Genomic DNA, 11,292 nt, shown 5'->3' with positions numbered 1-11,292 from the left:
TAAGGAGTCTTATCAAAAGTATTTTATTTCATAGTCCATCTTTACAAAATAATATGAATAAGTAAAATGCCTATTATTCAACTTACAAATCTTAAATATGCAAGAGGAATACCAAGAAAAAGAAAAGCTCATGCTGTTACAGATGTGTTAGAAGTTCACATGGCTTCTGATGTCATTGATCTGTTTTACCATTTCCCTTATGTGTTCTCCCCTGCAAGAAAAATAAGTTCAAGTCAAAGGCTGAAAGTCATTTTTGTTTGAGACCAATCAGGAAGGAAAATACTTTAGTATCTTAGAAGCAGAGAATGGGAATGTTGTGGCAAGCCCTTTCCTTGATGATGGGCTGGATACAAACTGCTGAAGGATTCTCAAGAGAAAAAGCAGACTAGAAGCAGATTAACTTTAGTAGCAGCATTAAAGTGGCCGCTGCTGCTGTCACAGGCTGGCTCATTTTATGCCTCAAGGCAAGCCCTACAAGCTCCAGTCGGCCCCCTTATGCAGCAAAAGGGTTAAATTACACYGTAGAAATTTGAATAGGATTGCACAGCCTTGGATAAATAAAKAAATGGTACATACTGTCCTACGTGAATTAAATGGCATAAAACTGGACAAGTAGTTGCCTGAGGTTTCCCTTTAATTCTGTATCACTCCTGAAAACTGGTAATACTTAAATCCCACAGCAGCGTTTCAGCAGAAGTACTGCTTGACAAAAATCTCTTGCCCTAACTTAGGAAAAACAAACACTTTAATGAGCTTGGTGTGTAGTTGTAGCACTTCATCTTTATTTCTTCCTACTGTTGATGTCTGAGTTGTCCATTCTGAGAATAGTATAAAATTTACATTCTTCAACATTTGATATTCACTAATACTTTGACTTGAAACCACCTACTCCTGTACTGACAGATTGGCTATACCAGTTATGAATAGCACTGACTCAGTTCTGTGACTGTTTCCAAGTTGCAAAAAATTCATCAGGCAGAAGTTAACTGTATTAATTGGACACGCATCCTTYGCCTAAGAACTGAGGGTACTTGTTTCAGTTTTCTATTTCAGCTGTTGCAGGTTTCTGAAGTCTGTGTAGCTATTTACCTGCAGCCTTTTTGGAAAGGACAAGGCCTCTTAGAAAAATACTGATGGACACCTACAGCCTGCTTGGAATTGGCTTACATCAGCACCAGCAGCTGAAGTACATAGGAAGATCCAAGCTTTAACTTACTCTTCTTTCAGAACGGTTTGGATGCACTTGCTCTGGTAGGCACTGAGGGTGATGCTGGGTTTTCGTGGACTGGTCCCCTTTTCCATCTTTTTCTGCTGGTAGTCCTTTTTCATTTTAACCTACAAGTCATGCACAAAATGGAGACCCTGCTCAGTGCTGCACTGCTTGCTTGAGTGAARGCATTTTATAGCTATGAACTGGTATGTCCTATTGCAAATAAATACAGATAGATATCAAGTGATTACTATGCCATTGCTCAAAGTACCAGGATACTGTTGAGAGGCAAACCACCAAGACTTTACAAATTGACTTAGAGCTTGCATCCCTCTCTCCTAGGATTAAAAAATGAAAGTAGGAAATGCATTTAAAATCTACTTCCTTTTTCGTTCAGCCTCCCACAAAGAGATGAGAAAGCCAGTGCTAGGACTAAGTGACTAACTGACTTAGGGTTTATTCTGGGTTGCAGTAGCTTGTATCTATAATACTAAAAAGGTTCAGAAGTTATTTTAACATGTTGTTGCTAATTTAGCAAAAGCACAAAACTGCTTTATCTGGAAGGACTGCGTTCTGCTAACTCAGTGTGATTACGTGTAAGCGAAGCGTTGTCAATAATCTACCACCCAGATACTTTGTTACCTCACCTGTCTGATAGCATTGCCCAAGTGCTGCAGCTGCTCGTGTATTGTTTGCAATTCTTTCTTCATATCTTTTTCACTGTCCGATAAAACTGGAAGCTGAGAGTGGAAGCTACGAAGCACTTTCTTCATCCTTCGGGTACAAAGCAAGAAACGCTGCTGAATTAACACTACTGGACCAGTTACGCCAAGGCACCTACAGTCCTGCACATGCCCGTGAAGCATCCTTTTGGGGCGCTCTGTCAGCTAGCATCACATAGCGTTTCTGAGTAGCAAGCTGACTCGGTCTGGACCTGCAGTAGTACCGAAAAATCACTACTAACCTCTAACAAAGAGAAGTTCAGAGGTTTGCTTTCTAACAAACCAGTGTGGTACCTTCTGCTTATTCTGTTCTTCTACCACACCTGCAAACTTTAATGTTACAGCAAGTGATCTGTGACAAAACAGGGTAGTTTGCACTCACCTGTTCATAATATCTTCTTGCTTCTCTTTGGCTTCTTCATACTTGTCAGCCAAGCGCTCAGCCATTTCCCGCAAACTTTTCCTTTATGCAAGTAAGAAAATGTTTATTTACTTCAGATTTACACGAAAGACGGGCTGTACATGGAAATTGGATAAGGAGCCTGAAAGGGCTGGAGCAGGGAATGAATCTACTACATGCTTAATTCTAGCTGTTACCACATTCACTTTGTGACTCTGTATTTCTGCCCAAAGTTGCATGGTTGCTGATATTTGGCTTCATAAAACAGCCAGAGATTATACACACCTTTCCTCTCGACAGTAACTGAGATCTTCCAGTTGCTTCTTCTTCTGTCCCCACAACAGCTTCACTCTTAAAATAAAACCATACATAACGACAGTCCAATTGAATCAGTATTTAGACTATACAGAAAGGATCACAGAACGTGATTAACGCTTATGACTCTGTTCATCCGCATCAGAAAAGTATTTTATGGGCTTGTTTATGTGCTTGTTTTCACTTTTTTTCTTTCCTCCATCAGTTACAAGATACCACACTAGGCCCCCCCCCTCGCCCCGCTTTCTCTTGTAATTCTGTTTAACTTTAGTATTCCATTAGTCTTACAGGARGAGGAGTCACAGAATAGATTTTGCTTATTTGTAACAGTTATTCCAGCAGAGGAGGTTAAATGCTGAGTGCTTCGTGACATTGTTTCATAGAGACATTGTATAGTAGTTACGATTTTTTTCTCTTACCTTTGCTGAATTTCCTCTTTTGCCAGATCTTGTTTCAGTATATATTCCTCTCTGAACACTTGTGTGGCTCTGCTAAGAAGCTGGAGGCATTCTTCAGGGGGAGGAGCAGCATCTTTATCTGCAGACCTTCATACATGAGACATTTTTTTGCAATCCTACTTGTGCATGTTCCTTTGGAGGGATAAGCCATTTATACTATGTATGATAAGGACTTCAGATCAGAGATGGAAACGAGGTTCTGTAAAGCAGTCTTCCTACTGAGGAAATCCCAAAATATTTTAAGATACTCAAAACCCAGTGGGATGAGGTTCTGAACAACTGAAGTTAGCCCTGCTTGGAGCAGGAGGCTGAACAAAGATAACTTTGTGAAGTCCCTTCCAATTGAAATTGCTATGTGATGCTATGCCCTGTACAGAGAAGGAGGCAGGAGTTGGCTGCAGGAGCTTTGCCCCCTGTTACGAGCTATGCCCAAGGTAATAGGCTGTCTGATCAGAAACTGATGAACACAGAGTACTCTTAGGCATCACCACCTCTTCAGCTTGCCTAGGAAAAGGTTTTTACTTACTTCAGAACCAAGGGATTGGCAGAAGTACGCTGGAGGATGCTTCGGATATGCTTCTCGAAGGAATGCTGTGATTCAGCCAGGATACGGAGAGGGGAAACAGCAACATCGTTGTCCTCTCTAGTGCACAGCAGAGGTGGGGATGCAGGATGGACTGTACTTCTGCCAAAGACATACATCAAATGGTACAAAACTTTCATGATGTTTAAGCTATAGCACTTAAACATTAGTTAAGGAACTCCTCCACTGTGGAGTTAACGTATTATAGCAGTAAGGCAGAAGTGTTCCAAGAATTATTTCAATGATGCACTAAAGCCAACTCTGGACAAGTTTGGTACAGCTTGCAGCCCCATCTTCCTCTGCTTGGACAGAATGGAAAAGAGCAAGAATTGCAAGTATCTATTTCCAGGGAAGCAAGTTCAGTAACAAGGCAAGCAAGATCTCAGATAGCAGCACGATCAGCTTTTCCAAGCAGCCTGCTAGGTCACCCTCCTACTTATATAATGTGAGCTAAGTGGGGTTTTAAGTAGCCGTAAGTAAAGCTATTTGAGCATAGTGCAAAAGAGATTTTTTTGTTTTTTAAAAAACAAGAGCTGTAAGGAAACTTGACTCTACATTAACATAAGCCTTAGCATGGTTGAAGATACCTGCAGTGTTCTTAGTAACAAATAAATGAAAATAGCTCCAAATACAGTGTTTGTTCACTTATCTGTGCAAAAGCAAATTCACCAAACTCRTCTACATCATTCCCCCATAACTCCAATCACAAAGGAAGCAAAGGTTGCTTTAGAAATGCACACTAAAATGCCAACTTTAAAGCACCTTAAGAGCCATTTTTTTTCCTTTCACTACTCYGTCCGTAAAGAGGTTTCAGATTTCCAGATTCATCATTATAAAAATATATAAAAAAAACTACCCRATAATAATGACAAAAATCTTTTGATGCAACTACTGTGCTAACATGCATTAAGAGTGCTACAAATTAATTATATATTTCCCCACCCCCCCAACCTCCTTTTACCATTAAATAACTAGTATAACAGCAGAGCTCAGCCAGGGAGTGCTCAGTAGAAAAACATCTGTGCTTTATGAGAGGTACAGACATCTAAGAGGAAAAGGATTTGAAAACAAAACAAAAAAAATCCTGAGATTCATGTTTGTAAGACAGTCACCTCTGCACAGCTCACTTAAAACCATGGATTTCAATCCAATTAAGAATCACGTACAAGAGCGGCCTTGTAATACACTCATAGGTGTTTGTGATGCAGATCATCGTAGGCCCCAAGATGTCAGAGACTATCCAAAATCCTCTAATGGGAGCAGGCTGCCTGAGGGAAGAAAACACATGAATTACTGRCTCAAAACACGTTCTTTATGGCTGCAGTTACTGTGTACATTCACCGTTTTGGAAATGCTCTCATCGACAGCAGTCACCTTAAACCAGACAGGTTTCACTAAGGTAAGAACCACTTTCCAAAATGAGTCTTGCAAAATAATTACCCCGATATCACATGGTCTGACTGGAAGTGAGCTACACAAGGAAACCCCATCCGGCCTGGGAGAGGCAGCACCCACACCACTTAAGTAAGTAAGTGTGAAACAGAMGGGAAGCCGCCTTGACTGAGGAAACTTTACGCCACACCTCTAGTGCAGCACACGTATGTATATACATACATACACACCTCCTCGGGCAGGAAGGCTTCTGCCTGTACATTGATAATCTGCATACAGTTAATCACCCTCAAATATTGGTTAAAATGCCCCTTCCTCAGGTAACTACCACCATCATTAGACTCTCTCCTCTACACTGACTCAGGGAGCCCTTCAGATGGTTAGCATCTGCTAATAGACATTTTTTGAAGTTTCCTTATATTTAATACATAGCATTATATATTAATGATTAGGCCTTACTAAAGCCCTCCAAAAAACACAGCAGATGGAAAAAGTGCAAAACAGTGCAGCAGATAATTGATCTTGAACCAGCCTGGGGTATCTCAGAAGTTCAAAATCAGATGTTCTTTTAGTTTCATCTTTAACATGCAAGCAAAAAGAACATGTCAATGTTAAGACCCTTAAGAAAGCTAAGTCAAGCCCCAGAAGTGCACTGGGACATTGAAAACAATTTCTGCTATTTCAACAGATGTTTTCAGACAGTAACTTAGGAATTTACATTACAACCCTGACTGTGCGTTACAAGTCCTGATGCACATATTGATGATTATTTGAATTCTGTTAAGCTTACTCAATTCTCTCAATTGAGAAAATGCAGCAGGAGGGGCAAATCAAATACTTTGCATAGGAACTCTCTGATTTGGAATGAATAGCAAGGATTTGTATTTTACCTGCATGGCAAYGGTTTTGTACAAAGAATATGTTCAACAAAGCATTTCTGTTCTGCTCCCAACTCTTGTAAACTGTCTTTGTCTTCTTCATCTACAAAGACGACAAATTTGTCAGAATGCATTAGATTTCCTTTTGCAAGGTAATATATACATATTCTAGGAATTAATTAACCACATATTCACYAACTTGTCAATAGCAAAATGCAGAAGTCTAGACAGTAACCACTTTCCTCTACATGCARTGGAGTCTTGCCACTCACCTGACCCAAGGAATTTGTGAAGTTTATTGATCCACGTCAACCCAACACTATGGACACCAGCTTCATGTGTGCAGTGGTATCTAGAGGGGCATTTAGGATCTGAAATGTAAACAGTGACTGTATTAAGAAAACACATCAAACTGAGAAAAACTCATCCTGCAAACTGAAATTACTGAACGTTTATCTGCCTGCTGTCCAGTCAATACTAGCATCTTGTTACAAATATTAACTAATCCCTGTCCAAAAACCCAGCTAGTTGAATTATGCACATTATTACAGTTCTATGTATAAATAAAGTGCCTAAACTTTTTAATAAATTGTTAAGAACTACCTGTATCACACAATGCTGTCTGTAACAATCTGCTGGATTTTAAAGAGAAGATCGATTAAAGGCAGCAGACCAGCGTTCAGACAAGCTTCTTGTTCAGAAAGACCCAAACCATTTGTCCTGCCTCACAATTACATCAGTTACTAATTAAAAAAAAAAAAAAAAAAACACTCTTCCTACAGAATCACCATCCCACAGCTATGTCACTTGCTTACATATATAGATACAGATAGATACAGCAACTTCTGTTTTATAATCTGCAGCTGAGTTTGTTATTATGTGATCCTCTATAATCTGCCCTTGAGTAAACACTAAAGCCTGTTCCAGGCTTGCCTTCTTTTAATGACCTGCAACTCTTGCCACACTCTTCCAGATCCCATTTATGAAACACAAGTCTTCCAACTGTCTCTTCATACATCTATGGAAGTATGAACACCACCTCGTAGCTACATTTTACTTAAGGAGATTTAAGCCAACTTCTGTTTTGAAGGAGGAKGAAACACTACTCTGCTATTCATTTTAAAGAAGCAGTTGTTTAAAAAAGAAACGCAGGGGAACAACAGGTACAGTGGAGATAAAAGGCACTACATGCTTACACCTACCTTGGGAACAAGCCTCAGCAGCCTCCAGATTGTCTTATGACAATTCCCCTTTTACTCAGCAGACTTTCTCCTTCTTTTAATGAAGACATCAGCCAAATGCTTACTGTAATGCCTAGTACTCTAATACTTGCCTGAGTCAAGTGATAATCTGCAAATAACCTGATCCTAAATTCATGAAATAAAGTAGATAAAAGCCGAAAACCCATGTGGCTGAATCACAACCATACCTTGATGCAGTTTGATTGGGCAAGAAAAATCTGAATCCAAAGGCTCTTCCTCATCTCCTGATGCCAGTTTCAGTGCAAGTTCCAGCTCAACACATTCGAACACATACAGTGAAGGAATAAGATCAGATCTTGGGTCCCAAGATTTTTCTGACTGCAAAGGGCATTTGAATTCTTTAGTGAGACATGCTTTAAATAGAAAGGCCAGCAAAAATAACATCAAGGAAAGAGTTACATAATATAGGMAAGAGTTGCCCATATATTGTCAAGTACTTAAAGTCTCTTTATTTTTTTTGCTTTAAAAGAAGTCACATTTCTCTATGAACCATTGTAAGTTTTTGTCTTAGAACACCATAACTAGAATAGCTCTTAATAAAGTGAGCAAAAACTGATATCCCTGCACGTATACAGAACTGACATTTAAAAATAAAAGCCTCAGTGATCACAAGGACTGACTGCAGTAGGAGGAAGGCTCACTGCTTCGTTATAAAAGGATGCAGCTTTGACATTTGGCTTTCACTACCAGGCATCCTGCCATCTTGCAATCAGGAACTTTGACTGAAGAAACAAAAATGTAAGACAAGATACCTGTTCATCATCCTCTTCTCCATCCAGTACCACGCAGTGATAAAGCATTCCCGATTCAGTGGCAATCACCAAGATGTTTGGAATACAAGGTAGGCAAAGGACAGCACAAGCATCATAGCCATAATTATCTTCTGCAGCAGGATGCATGGGCAAAGGGCCTAGCAGCTTGCCAAGATTTCCAGTGCTGAAATAAAGAAGATGTTTTCAGAGTTCTCGATAGTTGCCTGTAACAGTTTGCTGGAGAAGAACTACAAAATAAGGATGCTTAAAAGCAAACAAACAAAAAAGAGCCAACAGGCTAGAGTTCTGTTTAATCTCCATAGGTGGCAGCAATCCAGCCTTCTGCTGGTTAAGAGTCTGCACTATCATCTGCTTCATGGAGATCTCAACCAAAAAAAAAAAAGTACTTACAGAAACCTCAAACTAATTATCTTTATTAATCAGGGGTTTTTTGCTTAAGAAAGCATTTACAAGCAGCATTTTATGGCCTAGCATTTCTCTAGGTAGAACTTTTTGCAGGATTAAGTTCWTTTCATTGCTTATGAGCAGGACCTACTCAATTCTACATCAGTTCCCAAGCAGAGGCAAACAGTTCTGTTTCTAACTTATATAGCATCCACATYTTAATTCTCAGTTACACTACACCTAACTTGTAAGCTTTTTGCTATCTTTTCATTTTTCTGAGGTATGACATTTTTTCTTGTATWGTGCTTGCATTCTTGATTCATATTCTTGACCATTCATTATGCGATACTCACGAGAACTTCCTATGTTCTTAAGATATTTCTGTTCCTAAGACAACACTGGCACTCATTCAGCCTCATCTGAAGCTAAAATGAACTGCTGTGAACAGTAGGCGTCAAAATACGTGTAACTGTGTGTCAAAGTTAACAATCTTTTAACAATTCCTTATTTCCGTTACAGATTTCTGACAACGGCTAATTGAACGCTGGTTGACAGCACTGGAAATTGCACCCTTCACCTCTGGATCAAAAAAGGAAGCGACGCCATTCCTGGATTTAAGTCTATTAGCACTGCCACGAGAGAAGACAAAACAGTTTGCAATGTGATAAAAGCCCAGCATCCATTCCAGAATTTGAGCCAGGCTGAGAGATGGCTCTGAAATCCAAGCACTGTACAAATATATAACTGCCACATGAAACATGATGATGAGTGTGAGGCCTACCTCTGTATCAGGCTGATATACGTGAGGAAGGTCTCCCCATTTTCATATAAAATGTACAGAGGATAGGCCAACACTTCTTCACTCCCTCGCTGCCCAACTATGTTCTTCGGGACTGGCACGAGTGGGCCAAAGTCAAACGCCACTGCAGTTTCTCCGAGCGATGCTGTATAGGCTCTCCTGGGACATGTCAGAACAAAACCTGGAGTCAGCAATGATTGTGAGAACACAAGTATTTATCTAGGTCCATCAGCATATGCTGTCAGACAAATTACTACTAAAGAGCTGTCAATCAGTTCTTTGAAGTCCTATTTTCAGTAGCAAAAGCCTGAAGGTAACATCTTTCTTACTGTGCCCGTTTCTGAAACACACTCACCAGCCAGCCCAGCTTCACAGGATAAAAGGGGAAATACTGGTATTTCCTGTGTATAACTTGACTAACAGAGTCCTTCACATTTCTCCTTTTGAATTATGCCAAGGAGAAAAGAAAAGGATGATTATATTCCGCATTCCTCTCTCAAAAAGCCCTTCTATCCACACCTTAAGGATGACATTTATTTTTCAAATGCCAGTAATCATTGGACTGTAAGTATGTTCCTTTTCTTTTTTTCTTCTTTTTTTTTTTTAAGAAAGGTGGGGCAAAAGAAGGTGCAACTAGAGTGCTACTCTAGAAAAAAAAACAAGTCATGAGAAGATTTTCTAGTCAATTTACCACTCATTCATCAAAAATATTTGATACTACTCTGTCAAAAGCATTTCTAAATACAAGAAGCCACACAAACCCTTTATTTATTATTAAAGTCTCCTCTTCGGCATCTGAAAGAGCAATCACTTTGATGGGTGCCTGAGGCACCTTCAGACTGTAAATCCTAGAGGAAAGAAAGAGGAACAATGTTTATTCACTTCTCAGTGTTGCATGTGTCCCTGCCTAAAATTTCTTCCATGTCATTTTTTTGGTAAACCTAGTAAGAATGGTAATGTACAAATATCTATCAAAAAATCAGACTGCCTACTACAAAAAATGTTGATGATCCACTACAAACTGTTTTTACCTTATAGTGTTATCTGAAGTCAAGAGCACAACATGGGGCTCTAAGGTCTCACAGGGATACCATGCAGCATGTTTTAAAGTCAGAGATGTTGAACTTGTGAAGAACCTTTCTGCAATAGGAATGGTACTGTAATACAGAGAAGTATGCAGTGTTACCAAACAACAAAACAACAACAAAAAAACCCCACAAACGACAACAAAACCCACTCCCCCAGCCCCAAAACAAAAAGAGTTACTACTTCCAGACAGCAGTAGGGGAAATAAGAAGGGGAAACTCAATTAAAATGCTTCAAAGTCGTTGGCTGTATAATTCTTGAGGTTGAAGGGACAGCTTTAACTTGTAGCCCTTTGTCATTTCCACCCAAAAATGTGCTTTTGCTTGCCAATGCTAAAAGCTCCAAATGCTTAGTGAAAAAGAACATCTTGTTCCTCAGCAGTTACAAGCTTGGATAGTCGCTTACCGAACAGCAAGCCCCGAGCCAAAATAGCTGCGACTGTCCCCACAACCCCGACACAAGCGATGCCTTTCGTACCCAGCCAGGCGAGCACAGAGGCTGCCCCAGAGCAGCGCACGGTACCACTACCCGCCTCGGGCTCTTACCCACCTGCAGTTCACGGTTGACTTCCCGCCTTCAAATTCAGAATTCTTCCCCCAGCGCTTGGGCAGCTCCAGCACCGTGAGCCCCTTGGTACCGATGAGCGCCACATGATGCTGCGTGGGGCTCAGCAGCGTTTGGTAGACCTCAAAAAGCGGGGGATTTATGCAGAGAAGAGTCTGAAAAGCGCAGAGCGTTTCAGTTACACACACAGCAGCTCCGGGAAGCACCGCGCTCAGCGCCTGCCGTCGCACCCGCTCGGTGTAGCGGTTTCCACACACGCTACGGGGGGGGAGGCACTAACGGCCCATAACGGTCCCCCGGGACAGCGGCCCCTCCCCCGCCCCTAACGGCTCGCCCCCGCCCCGCCCCGCCGCCACCTGGGAGCGGCCCAGCCCCGCGGGCTCGGCGCCGCCGAGGCGGCGGAGGCCGATGGTGTGGAGGGCGCTGCTCTCGCCGTCCCAGAGCAGGAGGTCGCCGTCCAGGCCGA

The 11,292-nt window shown here is 41.1% G+C and overlaps 1 protein-coding gene across 1 annotated transcript in view; it reads right to left on the bottom strand.

Moving 5' to 3' along the window:
* The window catches only part of NUP88 (nucleoporin 88), an 11,768-nt gene continuing 476 nt past the window's right edge, over nt 1-11,292 (bottom strand). The window contains exons 2-18 of the mRNA XM_085314704.1: nt 11,183-11,292; nt 10,812-10,981; nt 10,208-10,333; nt 9,938-10,024; nt 9,159-9,335; nt 7,973-8,156; nt 7,388-7,538; nt 6,231-6,329; nt 5,971-6,061; nt 4,855-4,956; nt 3,632-3,790; nt 3,067-3,192; nt 2,618-2,683; nt 2,315-2,395; nt 1,858-1,984; nt 1,217-1,335; nt 1-211 (exon numbers count right to left, since the gene is read on the bottom strand). Coding sequence (XP_085170830.1) covers nt 148-211; nt 1,217-1,335; nt 1,858-1,984; nt 2,315-2,395; nt 2,618-2,683; nt 3,067-3,192; nt 3,632-3,790; nt 4,855-4,956; nt 5,971-6,061; nt 6,231-6,329; nt 7,388-7,538; nt 7,973-8,156; nt 9,159-9,335; nt 9,938-10,024; nt 10,208-10,333; nt 10,812-10,981; nt 11,183-11,292 — 2,039 coding nt within the window. The 3' untranslated portion in view covers nt 1-147. The remainder of the gene's footprint in view (nt 212-1,216; nt 1,336-1,857; nt 1,985-2,314; nt 2,396-2,617; nt 2,684-3,066; nt 3,193-3,631; nt 3,791-4,854; nt 4,957-5,970; nt 6,062-6,230; nt 6,330-7,387; nt 7,539-7,972; nt 8,157-9,158; nt 9,336-9,937; nt 10,025-10,207; nt 10,334-10,811; nt 10,982-11,182) is intronic.

Source organism: Rhea americana, unplaced genomic scaffold (assembly GCF_003343005.1).
Source record: "Rhea americana isolate MKP2758 unplaced genomic scaffold, rheAme1 scaffold_111, whole genome shotgun sequence".
NCBI classification, from domain to species: domain Eukaryota; kingdom Metazoa; phylum Chordata; class Aves; order Rheiformes; family Rheidae; genus Rhea; species Rhea americana.
This window is presented reverse-complemented; position numbering and strand designations above follow the sequence as displayed.